This window comes from Psittacula echo, assembly GCF_963264785.1.
Source record: "Psittacula echo genome assembly, chromosome: 3".
NCBI classification, from domain to species: domain Eukaryota; kingdom Metazoa; phylum Chordata; class Aves; order Psittaciformes; family Psittacidae; genus Psittacula; species Psittacula echo.
Genome location: NC_137736.1, coordinates 101,404,972 through 101,424,232, shown reverse-complemented (window position 1 = coordinate 101,424,232; position 19,261 = coordinate 101,404,972). Strand labels below are relative to the sequence as shown.

The 19,261-nt window shown below is 42.1% G+C and overlaps 2 protein-coding genes across 2 annotated transcripts in view; one reads left to right on the top strand and one right to left on the bottom strand.

The window, feature by feature from the left end:
• The window catches only part of LOC308219018 (complement C4-A-like), a gene marked incomplete at its 3' end in the record, with an annotated part of 42,261 nt that extends 36,053 nt beyond the window's left edge, over window positions 1-6,208 (top strand). Inside the window, exons 37-41 of the mRNA XM_080613555.1 lie at window positions 916-1,005; window positions 1,546-1,638; window positions 2,414-2,501; window positions 4,771-4,899; window positions 6,070-6,208. Coding sequence (XP_080469681.1) covers window positions 916-1,005; window positions 1,546-1,638; window positions 2,414-2,501; window positions 4,771-4,899; window positions 6,070-6,208 — 539 coding nt within the window. The remainder of the gene's footprint in view (window positions 1-915; window positions 1,006-1,545; window positions 1,639-2,413; window positions 2,502-4,770; window positions 4,900-6,069) is intronic.
• Window positions 6,209-8,481: 2,273 nt separating this feature from the next.
• STOML3 (stomatin like 3) lies at window positions 8,482-15,506 on the bottom strand (the record flags this gene model as incomplete). The annotated part of the gene is given in 8 exon segments (XM_080613554.1): window positions 8,482-8,682; window positions 8,841-8,975; window positions 9,972-10,175; window positions 10,935-11,017; window positions 12,146-12,218; window positions 13,027-13,095; window positions 13,099-13,130; window positions 15,455-15,506. Coding segments are annotated over 8 exon segments (849 nt in total).
• Window positions 15,507-19,261: the final 3,755 nt, after the last annotated feature.

The following is a 19,261-nucleotide window of genomic DNA, read 5'->3' as shown; positions in this document are numbered from 1 at the left end:
GCAAGGTGGTTTCGATGTAGTGTGTGAAACCACATGATTTTGTTGAGTGTTAATATAACCTGCCTCGAATTCTGTCTCCTCTACTGCCATGGCTTAAGATCATCTAGATAGAGACCCTCTCAGGAAAGGCCTTTATTACAAATGAACTGAAAATACAAACTTTAACACTCACAGGTTTTTCAATCAGGTTTCCCGAGTTCCTGTTTCTCATGGTGCTTTTAATTGTGTTCTATTCACGTTTGTTTTTGGTTAGGCTGTCTTTCTATGCCTCTAAGATTGGCAACCTTAGAAGTTTGCCTTATGTACTGTGTTTGCTGGGGGAATCAGTTTCATTCCCCACTCAAAGGTAAAATGCAAATCATCCCCATTTGGCAGAGTTATGTAAACAATATTTGAAAATTAGGCCAAATTTCTACTTTGCCTGAAGCTGAGGGATCCAGGACAGTTTACACTACATTTAAACCACTAACTCTTGGTGATCTTATCTCCTCTCCCTGAAACAGTGATATCCTCACTGTAGCTTTATGGTCTGAAGATGCTTCTTAAGACAGATGCTTTTCACAAGAAAAAAAGAAATTAAAAAAAAAAAAAAGAAAAGGAAGAGTACAGCTAAAAAAAAAACAAACCCAACAACCAATAACAAAACCAAAAAAAACCCCAAAACCAACCAAACAACAGCAACAACAGAACCCACAGAAGCAAAAATCCAGGTTGCTGCCCAGCTGAAAGGCGAGGAGATCCCTGAACTCTAGGTGCCTAAGCTATAGGCCTTTGTGGACTGCTGATGTGCATCTAACCCCTTAATGCCCTTACTTATCTGGACCAAGGAATAGTTGACCTTCAAATGTAACTTCTACTGCATAGGTTTTTCCAATGGAGCTCTCTGAGGAAAACCATTTTGTTTCTTCTCCATAGACAGAAAGTGCAGCGTGTTCTACAGTGCTCCTAAGAACAGTGCCATGCTTTCAAAGGTGTGCCACGTCAATGTTTGCCAGTGTGCAGAAGGTAAGGAATGGCTACATAGACCACTCTAAGATAAGATAGCTATTTCTAAATAATACAGGAGTCAAAGCATCCTCTAGTATGTTTGGTACCAAACAGAAAAATTTTTGTTAAGATATCCAGGATTGACTTGATAGTTGAATACGTGTGTAAAAACCCTCCAACACACCTCTAAGAAAGTTGTTCTGCCATTTTACTTTATTCTCTGTTATAATGTTGAGTAAATGAGTATGTGTAAACTATATCTATCTAAATATCTATGCTTACTCAGACAGATGTATCATTTATTTATATATAAGGAAGAGATAAGATTAGATATAACGAAGAAATTCTTTAGTATGAGAACACTGAGCCAGTGGAACAGGTTGCTCAGAAAAGCTGTGGCTGCCCCATTTCTGGCAGCATTCAAGGTCAAGGTTGGACGGGGCCTTGAGCAACCTGATCTAGTGGAAGGTGTCTGCCCATGGCAGGGGAGTTGGAACTGGGTGATCTTAAAGTCATTTCCAACATTAACCATTCTATGATTTATTTTCTTCACTCTAGGTCCCTGCCCAAGACAAAAATCAACTTTCAGTAAAACTGTAACGCAAATGTCACGCTCTAGTTTTGTCTGCTACTACCCTATTGCAGATTATGGTAAGGCATGAAAGACATCTGTCAATTTAGTTTAAACATTGTTCTTTTTAATAAAGATAAATTTCTATTTTTATATGCCCCTCTCCTGAAATGGGTGAGGTTTCTGTATTTGGCCTAGAAGCTGAGTTGATGAAACAACGCTGTGTGTTATCACAGTCATCAGGGGGGTGAAAGGGAAAATTAAAAGCCATGGAAAGATGCAATGGGATGCTGGGGAATGAGCAACATCATGTTACATGGTTTCGAAAAGACCTGTGGTGTGAGCAACACCATCCCTTACATCCCTAATGTTGCAGGATGGAGATAAAGAGTAGACTTGGCATGGCATGCCACAGTTCAGTGACTCCTTCTGCAGAGCCAGATAAATATTTTCTCCTTTGTTAATTTACATTTCTGGCCTTTTCTTTGGATGGAAAGTTGGAAGAGCTACTGAATGAAAACTGGTTCATCAGCTTCAGTAAGTTAGATGCTGACAGAGGACAGGAAAAAAAGTGAAAACCCAATCAATCATACATGAGATTCTTTAAAAAAAAATAATATACACAAAAAGAATACCAATCTCGAGGTTGATGATTTTCTGACTGATGACCTGACTTTCTAAAAGCATACTAGGTATTCAGGATTACTATCCTGTTGTCTTTCATACCCCCATGATTTGTGAACAGATGGTACACAGGGGTCTGTAGAGACATCTGGTAAAAGCATACCTATTTTTCAGGTTTTGGATGCAATTTCTTGTTTCCATCTGGCCTCATACAGTTGTTGTCTATTGCAGTGTACGAGGTGGAACTCCTGAATAGTACTCAGAAGAATGTTTTTAATTACTATGAGGCCAAAATCCACCGAATCCTTAAAGCCAGTAAGTATCAAAAAGTCTGGCTCCTTTCATTTACCTGTAGGAAAATTAGGTTGATTCAGTGTTAGCCAGTACAAGCCATTCAGATCCCTTCTCTTGCTGTAGGAAGTAGGATCAGATATACTTCTGTACTTAGGCTTGCAAGGAGGACTGATTCCTCGCAAGGCTTGTTTGGTGCAGCTACCTCCCTGTTCCTTTCAGCTCAGGGGTAGGTTGCTTCAGCTCACATTGTGCAGCAATCTCAGAGCACAAGAGCTTCAGTCTTTTCAGATGAAACTAAATCAGAAGACACATTCCAGCTGCATGTAGTCCATGGCTCCAAACTGGAGGTAGTCTAAAGATAAACCCTCCAAAAACATCTATAGTGCGGATATTAGGTCTTCTATATCAGCCAATTCACTTTATAGGTTGCTGTTATTGATTCACATTTTTTTTCTATTGTAGAAATGTCCACTGACCTCTGTTTTGATTCTAGATGAAGATCTGAAGTGCTTGTTACCCAATAAATTGTTAATCGCTTGCAATCCTAGCAGAACAGGCAGAGCTGTCCACAATGACTTGCCTGAAGTCAGTGAACACAGGAAAACTTCTAGAACTTCAATTTAATAGATGTGATAACAGGAAAGAAGCCTCTTTATTTTTTTAGGTGCAGTGTAAAGCTTTGCACTGCTCTCAGGCAATGTACTTTTGCAAGCCTGCCATCCCAGCTGTCCCTATGTGAACTTTATCAGCAGCGCCAGTGAACACTGATACTCCTCAAAGTAATTTCTGAAGAGTCTGTCATCTCAGACTTCAGCTGCTGTGGTATCACATGGTTGTCAGGTTTGAGTTTGGTAGCCAGAGATTGCCCTTAAAAAGCAGCTTCAAAGATTCTGAAACTTTCCTGGTCTGGAGCAGAATAATCAACCCACTCCCTTGATCTTTGTCTAGGGCACTGGCAGCGTCACCAAGTACTTTATGCGCACAACTTGTGATCTGTGCCGAGTGTTTGGTTTCTGTCTGAAAATGAGGTCCATACCTCGTGAGTTCAGAGACAGCATCTGTTCTACAAGGGACTTTCCATATGCAGAGAAATGATAATATACCTAATGATCAAAACACTGGCTATGAGAGATTAGAGTACCACGATGGAAAGTTTCATTAATCCCTTCAGAAAACCTGAGGATCTAAAGGATTTAGAGCTCTGAGCCCCAGTGCATTTGAACTCTCAACTCATAGGAAAGCACTGGAAACATTTTGTTTCTTGGCAGCTGAGAGAAACATCCTTTGATTGTGAAGTTAAAGGGAAGAGATGACTTCTCCCATTCCTACCTCCTCTTTATTTTATCCCTTAAAATCTGCTTTGGTTTGTGCTGTATGATGCAGCTTATGAGCATCAAGAGGCTTTCAACAGGCTTGGGAAAAGCTGGGAAGAGACATGAAGCCATGAGGCACGAAGAAAAAGCAAGGCATTTCATCCAAATAAGCTCATGACTAACTAGAGTTGTTATCTTTTGTTCTTTTCTGTACCTGTTTTCAGTGAGGTTGGTCTCTGTTGCCATCACCAAGGGTGATGAATTAGCAGGGTAAATTCTCATTGTCTAGACCCCTGGCATTATTTCAGTACCAATCCTTGCAAATAAAAGGTTGGTTCAGAAGACAGATGGAAACACTTACTTATGTAAGACAAAGACAGTTTTGCAGATGTGTACTCCTCAGACTACTTTGATTATTAACAAAATTAGTGAGCAGTGCAGTGCCCTGATGAATAATCTTCTGGGGCAGAATCCAGACCAGGATCTTCTAAGTTATTTTATGTAAAGTTCAGGTCAGATGCACTAAGAGTGAGGTTTTAATAGTGTCTGCTGCACTGTTGAGCCTCAAGATGTTTGAGTTTAGTTTGCTAGCTTTTAAGACCTTTATGAGCCTAAGCAATGTGAAAGATAGGAACATGTTTCCCTTGCCTTTTTCTTTAATCTCTGAAATTTAAACAAACTCCATAGGGCCTGAAAGTTCTTTATCACAAAACAACCCCTTCAGTAACTACTGAGGAGGTTCAGACAGCCAGCTAAGACAAAAATGGCTTACTTTTTCTCAGGTAATGTTAAGGAAAGTATATCCTACCATAGCAGGGCAATGTATTCTCATGCCAAGCCACAGCTCACAAGAGAAATATTACCTTGGCTTAGCAAAGTAAATTAGTAAATTAGTAAATGATCATAAGGGGTTGTGTCCTATGGGCTAAAGTTCTATATTAGAAAAGTTGATGAGGTTTTCTCTTATTGTGCCACAGCTAGGGATGAAAGCATCCAAGTGGGTGTCCACCGACAGTTCCTAACACGCTCTGCATGCAACTTAAACATGGTCGCTGGCAAACGGTACCTCATCATGGGGAGAGATGGGCAAACGGTTGATTTCCGCAACAAGTGAGTGCAATGATTTCTGAGCAGCAGTTATCATGGACCCTGAATCCAGAGGATACTCAGCCTCTTAAAATACATCCAGAAAGTAAAGGGAGGACCAAATTTTTTAGGGACCAATTCTGCCGGCTTTAGTACTATGAAAAGGGGCAAAAGGGTAGCTGTGGGGAACAGCTGAGACACCCAAACCTATCAGCTTATGGATCTGTGCAGAGCCTCATTCCCCCATTTGTCAGAATCAAAATCTGTCTCTGAGTCCACTGGGTTAAAAACTCACAGCTAGAAAAGTAGGATGGGAAATGCTCCATAGTTCCGTCTACTGCAGATGCCTTCCACAACTCCTATGGTTGCAAAAGAGATGGGTGGGACCATGGCTAAGAGCAACTCTCAGTTTCTGTTATATCATCCATGCAAATAGCATATTCTTCTGATTTCTCGTTGTCACACTTTAATGAGAAAAGAGAATTGATTTGAGGAGGAACTTAGTCTGGCACTATCAAATATTCAGTTAAGAAGACATCTTAAATGTTTAATTTTCCTGTGTGGACAAGGAGAAAAAGTAGTGCCTCTGAAAATTTCTAGGAGGGAGATCTTCTCAGTCAAATTATGACTGCCACTTCCTAAAACCTTAAAAAGTCCCTCTCCCATCTCTGTACTACAGCAGTTAGTGCTTAAGTCAGGGGTCTGCTTCAACAGAAGCCTGCTAAAAACTGAAGTCTCACAAAGACTTGTAGCTTCCAAAATCTTCTCCAACCCAGTCATAAAATGCCAGAAACTACACGGCTTATCACCACAGAAAATTAGGAAACATCTTGAAATAGTCTGTTGAAACTAAACCCCCCTTCACTGTGTTTCACTGGTGTGTACTGGGGCTTTTTGTTCTACTCCAGAAAACTAATAGAAACTCAGCTCAAGCTTACCTGGTGTCACCCAAAACACACATAGTTTTTTCAGTTAGTTAGGCCCAGTGTGGCACTGACACTTCCCTGACTTTATTCAAAGCACAGCTAACCTGCTGGTGAAACTTGGTTTCAGACAAGTTTCTTGGCTGGTATAACTCCTCCTGCTCCCAGAGATGCTTAAGTGGAGGGATACAGCACCATGGGGTTTACACTTTCTCATTGCTCCACATCAGTAGTCATGACTCACCTCTTCACCTGTCCCACTTACACTCAGGATGCAGTACCTCCTCGATTCACAAACCTGGGTAGAGAAAATTCCAGAAGATAGTGAGTGCCGCACCACCCTGCACCGGAAAGCCTGTGCTGACCTGCATGACTTCATGGACACATCTGAAAACCTGTGCTCCTTCTGAACCATTGCTCTGCTTCCCACATCCTGTCCGTGTGACTGCGACGTGGCTCCTTTCAGAATTTTTCTTGCTGACTCTGTTTTGCTGATTGGGCTATTTCTTGTCGACATAGGCCGTGGTGGGGGAGGGAAGTGTAATAAAAAAAGATTGCAGTTACTCTAATACTGATTGTGGGTTTTGTCCTTGATACTGGTGAAGAGAGCAGGAATTTCTGTCTCCCTGATCCATTATACAACAGTGCAATCATCTTGCAGGGGATCAAACAAAAAATCATTATGCTTGCAGAGCTTATTAATTCCTGCAGTCATTGTCACTGGACAGCAAAAGAGGCCAAGAAATTTACATGGGTCAGAAAGAAGACTAGGCATTCATGGAATTACCAAGTACAGCATCTGTTACACTGCTACTGAAAGAGATACTAACACTCATGCTTCAGCACATCAGTTAATTTCTGATTTTAATTGTGAGTCCTCAGGTAAAGAAATGAACAACCCCACTTACACCACAGCAGAATTCCCATACACGCATCTGAAGCTGGAACTGGCGCTGCATCAGGGATGAGCAACTGGATTGGATATGTCCTGTGCCTGACTCAGCAGTCCTGCATGGGCTAGTTAGCGCTGGTAGCTCACTGAGGGCACAGAACTGCTTTTTAATTGCACTCTGTAGTCATGTCTTTCAAGCTTTTCTTTTTTCAGAGTTTAATTAATTTGCACTACTTAAAAAACACCTGACTCAATCTGTGGTTGTATTTTTCTAAAGCACTGCTGCTACTGTAGCCATGCAAAGAGCTCTGTAGTAGAGATGCAACATTTGCTAAGGAAAGGTGGGGGTTTTGCTGCCACAGTTATAAAGACTTCGACAAATGGCAAACCAAGTTGACAGTGAAAAACAACTCCCCAAAACTCAAAACCTCTCTTTCCTTAGGATAAGAAAAAGCCTGTAGAAAGTGTTTTGATAACACTGATATATAGACGGTTTGCAAATACAGGTCTTAGTTCTTCAGTTTGCCAGCAGTATGCCACTTGACAGTCATGTCTGAAGCAGAGCAGAGAAGAAATGAAAAGCTGTGTTTGCTGAATAGGTCACCATTCTCAGATGCTCATAGCACTGTCCTTGTGCCAGCAGCTACTGACTGCAAAAATTTGTCACCTGGACAGCTTTGTGTTACACTGATGAAAATAAGAGGGACCTGTATCAACAATATGATAATTAGTAGGTCCATGCTGATCTAGATTAATTTGGAGTTAAATGACCCTACTGGATAGGAGGTGCAGCAGTAAGCCTTGCATGGACAAGATACTACATGGCAGCATCACCTACCAGAACATCTACGCCATGAGAGCCTTCGGATTCACAGCAGACAGCTCATCACTGTGTGCCAGTGCTGTGAACTGCCCAGCTGAAAGCTGTAAAGTATAACGACAGCTGAACTCAGATATCAACGATGTTCCCCACTGCTGCCAGGTGTTGCATGGATAGAGGGTGAGAAAGGTTTTCATTATGAAAACCTGAACCTCTGCTTCATGACACATGCAAAGGAGGATAAGAAACCTCCTGAACGTGCAAGACAAACACTTAAATCAACATAGGACAATTTGTTTTCCTTGAGGTTTTCCCCAGCTTTCAGATTTAGGAAATCTGACTGTAATGCCTGGACATATATTCTCTTCCTTTTATAACAGATCTCATAGAAATGTCAGTGATGGCAAATGGCAAAATCCAGCTGAGGCCAGTAAAGCAAGTGTTAATTTCTACTCATACGAGACAAACAGGCTGTTCCACTGACATACCATGTATCCAGTAATTCTCCTAGTCATTATGAAAGAATACCTCTAAGGTTAGGGCCTAAATCTTTCTTTCCACTCCACAGAATGTGAGTTAAATAACACTGACTGGCCTCCTTTTGTGTGGATTACTTCAAAAGCTCAGAGGTTCTTGCCTAGCAGACAAACTACCAAATAATTTCTATACTCAAGACTCTGTAAAATGTGGTGAAAGCATCATTAAAATTTCATACTAGGTCTAACGTGCATTTTATATATTTTCTTCCATTTCACTTAAAGATAACTCAGCTGAAACTGGTTAGCACCTGAACTTTGCAAATGCAGTCATAAAATGTTGGAGCTATGTGTGATTATTTAACTATTTTCACTCTTATTTTTGATACAGGGGATCCAAGCATGCTTCTACTTTAATTCTGGTAGTCTGGAACCCCTAGAGTCCTGGGAAACCATTTAAATCTCTCTGTCCAAGAAGCTAGCATAGAACAGTCTCTAACCCCCTTTACTTTTCTGCTCCAAAGTCACAAGCATATTTATAGGGAGACGGAAAACAATGGTGGAATTATTTTTTGATGCCAAGGTTGTCAATGTTTGCAGGTAGCACAGCTGGAGATCTGCTGGAGACTCAGCCAGCACCATGGAGGCCTGCTTGAGGGCTTTAGAAGCATTTATTTCTCCTTCTGCTGCCACAACCTGTAAAGTAGGAGAGGTGGAAATGGCTCTGTGACACTGTCCATTGTGGGGAAACCCCACCTTTACAATGAAGAGAAAAAAAAAAAAAAAGAAAAGGCACTTGGATGCCTGGAACAAGGATTCAAGAGCTTGGGGGTAGACACTGCTGTGAATCTCACCTTAGCTCTTGTCTCTCGAGCAGCCTCTGCTTCGGCTGCCATGGCCCTCTGCATGGCCACAGGAATCCTGACATCTTTGACCTCCACACAGGCCACTTTGATTCCCCACTGCTCTGTAGCGCTGTTGAGGATAGCCTTGGGACAAACACACAACCCATCACAAAAGGCGCAGTGAGGGCAGAGAGGAAACCATGCCATGTACCCGCTTCTAGGACAGAAGGAAAGTCAGCATGCAAACCTGCGTAACAGAAAGATGGAGCCCTACCATCCAGTGGGTGTAAGTACAGCGGGTACCACAACCTATGAAACTCTTGCTGATCAATACATGTCTCCTGTGTGGCTTCTCTACTGCCTCCTAAATTATGATCCCCATCCTTTCTTTAGGTGGGTGCTGATCAAACTTCTGCCTTTTACAAAGTAATTCTGTGGCAACTTCCTAAACTAGCACAACACAGTAAAAGCACATAAAGGCACACTATGAGTGAAAGACACAGCACAGCCCTGTAGCACTGGCATGCTCTTCTGCGCTCAGGCTGCTATGCGCTACTGTGCCTGTGTTGCCACCATGACCCTGGCTCTGCCCACTGCTGCTCTCCTGGCTGGAGAGGTATACAGTCTCTCTTTGATTTGACTGTGCCTCATCTCTGACTGAAAAAAGAGTAAAGCAGGTTTTGGATTTCTCTGCTTCCTCCCTGGCTACCAAATAAAATAGCAAAAACAGATGGCATTTTAAAGCATAAGCCAACTCAGTTCTGTACTGTATGTTATGACAGGAGATAAAGCCTTGTCTTGATTAAACCTCAGTCAAAGGTCTGATCAAGACAGAGTTTCCCACGAGCAGCAGACTTTCTCACCACTTGCAGCAGCCTCTGTGCAAAGACTAAACTGACTTATTCAAGTCACTGGATAATTGCAGAATCTTTGTTGCTTTTTGATAGGAAATAACTCTTCTACAAGAACCTGGGGAAATACCTTTAGAATAATTCTGACTCTAGGCAAGCAGATGCATAACTGAAAGAAACATAATGGAAAATTTTGTTATTTTTGAAAAGAAAGAGAGATTAGTTCTGATTTGCTACTCCCCAGAATACATCTCCGTGCTTGTCAGTGAATTTTGAGAGCTGGATTTACCTGGATACTGTGTGCAATTTCCTCACGGCCTGCCAGGAGCTGAGCCAAGGTCTGCGTACCCAGAACATGTCTCAGGGTTGCCTGTGCCAAGAGGAAGGTAGCTGAATGGACATCAGTGACGTTAGCAACAGCGCTGACAGCACTGTGGATCCTGTAGTACAGCACCCCATCGACTTGGGTAGTAACAGCATCTTTTGTGAGAATCGGCATTCAAGAAATGTACAGAATTAGAGAAGGATCCAATGACACATCTTTTGCCAAGGAAAGGAATTTTTTTTTCCTCTTAGTGAAAAAAGACCCTGATAATGCAAGGAAACCAAGAATTTCTTTTTGTTTCTGTGTCATTCCCCTGAGAAATAACTTTAAGGAAGCTATCCAGCATCACCAAAGTACATACCCTTTAAATAACTCTTCCAACAGTAAGTAAATCTCATAACTTGAATCAATTTCTTCTGCAGTGATAGTTACATGATCATGGTTATTCTCCTCCTTTCTTGTAGCAAGGGCCATTCATGCTTTTATACATTACACACAGTTTAGAAAAATCTGTGCTACTTCCCCTAAACAAAGTATTTCCAAGAAACTCCAGCAAATTAAAACAAAAATGAAAAGCAAAGTACAAGAAATTTTGCACTTTGAAATTTGCAACAAAGAAATTTGAAAAATATTTAATCATTCACAGAGAAGTTGCGTCACCTTTTGCCAGACAGGTCCCCTGTGCTTCAGCAGACAGTTTGCCTCAGCAGAGCTCTCATGATGATCCGCTATTTGTTCCCTCCTCGACATGTTTTGTCTTCAAGAAGTTTTGTAAGCAGTTTGAAAGTCAGAAAATACAGCAAATAAGCTAAATTCTGTGGTAGTTTACAGCTGTACGACTATAAAACACCTGCATTACTTTAGATCATGCCATGAATCACCTCTACCTTTTATGTCTGTCTTAGATGGCTGCTAGAGAATAGTTACCTCTTGTGGAGGAATGTTACAGGTAACCTTTCTAAGATCAACCTTGACGAATGTATCTGTACATGGAAGTATAAGGATTATACCTGAAAAACAAAAATAACTACATGAAATGCCACTGAAAGCTAACTCTAGAATCAGGTATCCTGCATCAAGCAAACAGATGGAAATATCCACAGGGTGGGGAAATTGGCCACCTTGTTACTACAACTGTACTTTCTGCAACAGGATGTGACAACAGTGAAGTTCTGCATTTTCAGGTAACTGAGGGAAATGCAGATATCTGCAAATAATGTTAGTTTATTGGAGCTTAGTGACCTAGGGCACTGGACTGGAAATGGCAAGAGTGCAGCTGTGGTCCCAAGTCTGCCACGAGACTTTTGACAAAAATTCCTTCTGTGCCTTTGTTTGGTTTCCCCTTCATAAATCATAAGCCATATGTGTCTCAAGGAAAGACATACCCCAGGCCCAGATTCCTGCACCGCCTGTAGGCTGCAACATGAGGAGCATTGTCCCAGGTTCTGACACATCCTGTGAAGGAGTTTCCACTCTCCTTTCACTGGAGAGGGAGGCTTGACATTGCTATTCTTCTCACCTCAGCACCTTGACTAGGTGCCCAGAGCCATCTAGAAGAGTTCTGCACCTGCCCTAGCTGCCCTTTGGACCACATGGTTGTTATTCAAGAGGAAAGACAGGACCTGAAAAGGACTTTTTTACCTTATTTCAGCTTCCAGTTTGCCCTGTTTCATTGCAGAAAGGTGGTAACCACATCAACACAAATACCTCATGTTGCTGGGTTTGGTCTGTATTTGTGATATATAACCTGATCCTAAGTGACTACACGAAACTCTGTATAGATGCAGAGTGTCCCTTTCCTGACACATTTACCATTTTCAGAGCAGAAGACAGCTAAATTGCTGGCAGCAGCCAGCAGTGTCGGAAGTGAGGCACATGTAGAGTGAGCGGCCCAATCACTCAAAAAAGTTCTTAGCAGGCCTGAAGACTGCATGTAACCCTCCCTGGTCCCCCATCAGTGTCTGCAGCATGAGCTCAACCTACCATTCATTGTCCAACCTATTCAACAGCAAAGCCATACCTAGTATCAAAGTCTTCTGCTGTGCTTCATGGACCTCTGCAGTTCTTGATGTGATCAGAGTGCATGGTAACAACATAAAACCAGTGTATCTTAAGAGAATAAAATTGAATGCACTCACCTGGTCCCTTTGCTTCCTTAGACAGTATACGTCCCAGACGAAATACAACAGCACGTTCATATTCTCTGATAACCTAGGAAAATATTTTAAGTTTAGAATTTTGCAACTAATTCTATTCCTACTCTCTGGTCCAATTTTTTTTTACTCTTTGGCATCCATACTATATGTAAAAAAATGTATAGATAATATTGGAACCAACAAAACTGCAAAACACTCTGCATCTTACATCTTCTCACCTGTTGCTTTGCTGGAAAAACTCAAACCCTGCTTCTCAAACAGGTTAAAAAAAACAGACAAAATACAAAAGAATTGCCACTCGTATGAGGCTACACACAACTCTCTCAACATCAGTACTACATTCAGAGGCATACGCCTCACCTCAGATAACCCAGCTAACTGCTTCAGTTAGTGTATCAGGACTCCTCAAGGCCTGGTGTTCAGGGCAATCATCCTGGTAACTCATCCTTAAAAACTGATTTAAATTACTCTTGTCTTGAAGGGGTATTTTGTGGCTTTAGGTTATAGAGCTGCTCAATGCAGGGACCCATGTGCCCATGTACTCATGTTAATTACCTGCAGCATCAAATATGAGTTCTTCAGAAAAGTTTGTAGATTTATTCCCTCAGTGTTGTAAAGCAAGGAAGTTTAACTAATGATGAAAGTTGAGATTGGAAGAAATCAAATGAGTAAATTGCAGTGATATAGAAAGTTAGTGGAAGAACATGGATCCCAGTCCTAGTCCACATCTTCACTAGAAACAATTATGATTTCCAAAAAGTGAATGTGAAGTGCCTTGTCTTAACAAAATCAATAAATCAATTAACATAAGTAACAGCAGTAATAATTGTGTTCTTTGTGTGCCTCAAATCCCACTAGCTTACCTTCATACATGCCCAGATGGAAATAGGAAAGGTAATAAGCACCAGGAAGAACGAAAAGGAAACCAGGATTCAGCCACAGACACCAATTCCTTCCCGCTTGTCAGCTATGAAAAAAATAAGGAAGAGCAGCAATGAATGCAAATTTTGAAGAGAGTTGTCCTAAGGATGTAGATCTAGCCCAGTGTAATCATGAGGGATTGCAAAATCCACAGAAACTCATTCCCTCTTCCTCCTTTTCATTGCTCATAGAAAGCTATGAAAGGCCTAACCAAACATCCAACTTCATGGCACTTCTGTGCAAAAGAATAAAAGGCTCAGAAAGTACATTTTGCACCAGGTAAGAAAGAAGAAAAATGAAAGGACTGCTACTGGCTGTGAAGGAGAAATAAATTATCAGGTGGAGTATCCATGGATGTGAATCTGTGTCAGTTTGCCATGGCTGGATTTAATTAGTATGAAACAGGTAATAAGGAAAATGAGGGTAATTCCTGCTGCCTTTATATGGGCATTTTGGGGAATACTGATGGTCCAGTTCACACACTGGACCACCAGAAGCTTCAAAATCAGTACTTGTCAAAATGCTCATGCATTTGAGCAGTTCTCCCCCTGCATTCAGCTTGTCTCATCCCAAAACTTCATTATAATGAAATCTCACTCAAATCAAAGTCAAAATAATTTCATTATTTTAGTGTCTGAAGGGAAGGCCCTGGTGAGTGTTTAGGAGGCCCTTTGTAAAAAAGGGTCATCAGGAGCAGCTGCTGTTTGAAGAGAAGAGCAGCTGGAGCTGCAGCGATCCTCAAAGAAGAGGCACAAAAGAGGGCAAGAAGTGAAACAGGACAGTCCTGATACCACAACAAAGTGTTGTAAGGTCAATTCAGTATTGCTAAATGCAGAAATGCCTTGGATCAGGAGAGTCATAAGAAAAGCAGAAGCAGCAGGGATGTAGGCTGGGCAAGACCCAAGGGCTGCCTGTCCGCCAGGTTTGGGCCAGAAGAGGATTTTTGCAGGTGTGAGCATCAAGAGATAGGAAGCCGAATGCCACAGCTTCTTTCCCAACGAAGGGAGAGAGGGACAAAGGCTCAGAGGTCTCCTCAGAAAACTTCCCCCGTGCTGATGAAATGGAAAGAAGCAGAGTGCTTTGGTTATGTTACTTTGTAGGCATAGGGTAGCACTGGGAATTTTTGACATCAAATAAAATTAATATGCAGATAGAAACTGGTAAATAGAAAATAATTCATTTTATACCTTGTGAGAAAAAATCTTGTCACCACAGTGAAACATGGTGAGGCTGCCTGATCTGTAAGGCACAAGCTAACAGACCAGCATAGCAGGACTTACAGGTTTGTGGGAAAACACCCAGCAGCCCTGGAGGACGAGACACAAGGCAGCTGTCCTGTAGCTCCTTCCCCTATAGATACCTCTGTGCATAGCTGGTCTGCACCTGCTGGTAATGTTCACTGCAAACCTGGGTGTTGCCACCAAGACCTTTGCTGATTGTGGTTTTGACCATCCTAATTTTGACAGCCCTGCTGCAGATTTAATGACTCACACATAAATATGTGTTCAAGACCTAGTTAAAAAAACCCCACCATAAATGTTCTCCAATTACCCTAAGTTTCAAACCATTTAGCCACAAGACAAATGAAAGACCCTAGAAAAACACAATAATGTAGAATAAGGACACTTGTAAGATTCAGTTCCTTTTTTCTTGAAATGCTCAACATGGTACATCATCAACACACTTGATATAGAAAATCACAATATGTGTGTTAAATCTGAAGAGCAAATGAAAAGCTCATCTCAAAGTTGTCTTGTGAAGAATATAAAGAACTCTAAGCAAAAACCTCCCAAGTCTCCCAGAGCAATGAAGAGATGGAGTAGACTCAGCCTCTTTTAACCACTAAGCAACCTCGTGCTTCCTACAAGTACCCAAATCAATCCTGCTGAGACTCATGCTTGTCCCATAACACCATTTATACTTATGGCTAGGCAGTACAGTGAAAACAGCATGCATTGCCAGCAATAACTAGGTTTGACATCAGTTCTGTTGCTTGAAGAGAGCATCAGATGTTCCATCACACAAATCCAAACACATAGAGTCTTTTTGGGGGGCTGAAAAATTCTTATACCTTTCTCTAACTTATATTTTCCCCTTTCCACCCCATCCCTACATACAGAAGTGTATCAGTAGCTGAATCAGCCATTTTAGCCCCTGGGGTTATTTTGCCCAAAGGAGATGCTGATACATGCTGGCACAGCAGAACAAGGCAATTTAGCTTCACCCACAAAGGCAGATCCTGAATTTTTCTCTACAGCCTATGTGGGAGACATGAGGAATGCCTGGGATCAAATTAACTTTTTTTTTGTTTGGTTAGTTTTGCTCCTTTTTATAGAGAAAAAACACACACACACACAAAGTGAGGCTTACCAATTAGGTGCTCTGTCTTGTTTTCTTTGGGTTTGTCTTTCTGGTGATCCATCACATTTGAGGGAAGCTCTGATCCCCTCACATGTGAGACAGCAGCATACCGCAAAGCCTCACAGTGCTCATGGGAATTGCTGAAGTGAGAAGCAGGGTGAAAGAAGGAAAAATCCCCACTTGTATGAAAGTCCTCTGGGAGTGAGTTACGCTGGTGAGGAGAGGATGTTTACAAAAACATTCGTGTGGATAAGAGTTGTCTCTGATGTAACTCTGTGGTCTTCCGTGGCTGTCTTCTTGTCCCAGCTGGTTTTAGACCCCACAAAATGCAAGTTGGAAATTATTTCTATGAATCAGTGATATCTGTCACCAGAGAAAAAAAACAAACACAAAGAGAAAATAAAGAGGAAATTCCCTATGAGGACTGATTGAGGAAACTGGGGTTGTTTAGCCTGGAGAAAAGGAGTCTGAGGAGCAACATTAGAATTCTGTGATTCTATGATTCAATCTCTACAACTACCTGAAAGGACTCTTCTCCCAAGCAATAAGTGATAGGACAAAAGGAAATGGCCTCAAGTTGCACCAGAGGAGGTTTAGATTGACTATCAGGAAAAGTTTCTTCACCAGAAAGGTTGTCAACCATTGGAACAGGCCACCGAGGGAAGTGGTCAAGTCTCTCCTTCATCCCTGGAGGTACTTCAAAAGATGTGTGGATGTGGCACTTAGGGACATGGTTTAGTGGTAGACTTGGCAGTGCTGGGTTAACTGTTGGACTCCATGATCTTAAAGGTCTTTTCCAACCTAGTCAATCTATGATTCTATAAAGCCAGAGGGTACAGATTGATTACTTTTCCTCTGCTGTACACCTCTTAATATAATGGGGCTCAACTACTGTTCAGATCTCAAACACTAGCAACAGAACTAGTCCTCCAGTTGAGGTCCCCATGCCACATAGAATAGCTTATCACACATTTCTTGATACTGTCCATCACTACAGGTTGAACCCCATTGTGTTAGATCTAAAAACCACAGTAGAAGCATTTTAGCTCCAAAGTCTTAAAACTTTTCCCCAAATAAGGATATTTTCCACAAAACACTTCTTAATATTGACAAACCAACCACAGCATTTCAGACTAAGACATTTCCAAAGGCTGCAGCAGCAGGGAGCAGCCTTCTCAAAGGACACAAATCTGTTGCTTGTTATTTGAGAAAAAAATGAGAGGCAGCTTTTAATATGTAATTTATGAGTTTGATGTATAGATGAATTAATGATATAGCTGTTTTCTGTGGGCATCCATCATCTAAATTATGTTTGAAGATCTGGTTCTAGCTTCATTTCACTTAAGTCTTCATCCCTGCCAGTATTCACATTGGTCCCAGACGGATCATTCAAAGCCAATTGCTCCCCCGAGACTCCTTTCTCAGCTTCACAAGAGAGGAAGCTACACCACTGAATGCATGTTTTAAATCATCATGAAAACCATAACAACAAGCAGCTTGCAACACTGGGATTGACATGCTTATTGCAATACCCAAATACATTATAATATCCATTTGAAGGCATTTGTAGCATTATCTTCATTACTAGGCTTCTCAGGCTGAGCTGCATGATCAAACCTGTTCAGAGCAGATGCCTACTAGGAGGGCAGCAAGGGTAAACAGAAGAAAGATATGCTTTAGAAAAATGGCTTTAATTATTGCAGAAGCAAAAACATCTGGCTGGATGGCTGCACGCAAAGAGTTGTGGTCAATGGCTCGATGTCCGGCTGGAGACCAGTAACGAGTGGTGTCCCTCAGGGATCGGTGTTGGGACCGGTCTTGTTCAACATCTTTGTTGGTGACATGGACAGTGGGATTGAGTGCGCCCTCAGCAAGTTTGCCAATGACACCAAGCTGTGTGGTTCGGTTGGTACGCCAGAGGGAAGGGATGCCATCCAGAGGGACTTCGACATGCTTGTGAGGTGGGCTGATGCCTGTGGATTGGCTAAGGGACGGTGAACGTTTTGTGACCGACCCAGACGTCTTAGCCTTAGGAGACGGTGGACATAAAGAATACAGCTGAACTATGGACATGTGAGCAATCCCAGCTGTTTGGTTTTAGCCAGACTCTGAACTAAGTTGCAAGGCCTGAACTTAAGTTATCCAGGCTGCAAAGCCTAGCCTTAGGTTACTAAAGGACAGTTATGTGCAGTAGAATAAGGAGCTTGGCATTCGCTCAAGGTTAACAGGTTGTGGGAGCAAAATGGTGAAACTGCAAGTTATGTGGGAAAGGTAGCAAATGGATAATTTTAGCTTGCTTAATATCTCTGCTTCACTTTTAGCTAGCTTGCTATCTGCTTTAGAAAAAATGTGTGGATTGCACTTTTGAGCCAATTAGAATCTGTATTAGATGCTTCAGCTAGTTCTGTAAACTATAAAAGCTCTCGGTGTGTGTGAATAAATTTGGCAATCGCTTGATCACATTGATCGTCTCTGCGTTGTCTGTGATTCCCGCGTCAACAGATGCCAACCTTATGAAGTTTAACCATGCCAAGTGCAAGGTCCTACACCTGGGTCAGAGCAATCCCAGGCACAGCTACAGGTTGGGCAGAGAAGAGATTCAGAGCAGCCCTGCAGAGAAGGACTTGGGGGTGTTGGTCGATGAGAAAATGAACATGAGCCGGCTTCAGTGTGCGCTCGCAGCCCAGAAAGCCAACTGTATCCTGGGCTGCATCAAAAGGAGAGAGACCAGCAGGTCGAAGGAGGTGATCCTGCCCCTCTACTCTGCTCTCGTGAGACCTCACTTGGAGTATTGTGTGCAGCTCTGGTGTCCTCAACATAAAAAGGCCATGGAACTGTTGGAACAAGTCCAGAGGAGGGCCACGAGGATGATCAGGGGACTGGAGCACCTCCCGTATGAAGAGAGGCTGAGAAAGTTGGGGCTGTTCAGCCTGGAAAAGAGAAGGGTGCATGGAGACCTCATCGCAGCCTTCCAGTATCTGAAGGGGGCCTACAAGGATGCTGGGGAGGGACTATTCATCAGGGACTGTAGTGACAGGACAAGGGGTAACGGGTTAAAACTTAAACAGGGGAAGTTTAGATTGGATCTAAGGAAGAAATTCTTTACTGAGAGGATGGTGAGGCACTGGAATGGGTTGCCTAAAGAAGTTGTGAATGCTCCATCCTTGGCGGTGTTCAAGGCCAGGTTGGATGAGGCCTTGGGTGACATGGTTTAGTGTGGGGTGTCCCTGCCCATGGCAGGGGGGTTGGAACTATATGATCTTAAGGTCCTTTCCAACCCTAACTATTCTATGATTCTATCATATGCAAAACTACCCCAACATTTGTATCTTAGAAGAACTCAGTTTTACTGAAAATAATTTTTTTCCAAGCCATCTGAATAGAACAATCTACACAGGTACTTATATTGTCAGATAGATGAACAAAACATATTACAATCTAACAGAAATAATTGCTCCCTGTTTATTGAGAATTCCCTGATGTGCCTGTAAATACAGCCCTTGAGAGGTAACTAAAGCAGATGGTGTTTTTCTTTTACATTCAGGAACATTGCTGTATTAGTTTCTGTGTGTTAACTTCAGCTGTACCTTAATTCCCTGTTTCAAAAATTCAAAAAGTCAAAGGTAGGGCCATCTTAATCCTTTCTCCTAGGGGTTACACTGGGGCATGTGGGTAACTCGCCACGAAACTCAGAGAATATACACGAGCACTCTGGGGCAAAGCAGTTTACAGGCTGCAAGTCCACTTGTGCTGAAGAGCCTGGCGCAGCCAGAGCTGTACAGCTCTGGTACAGCCAGAGCAGTACCACAGAGAAAA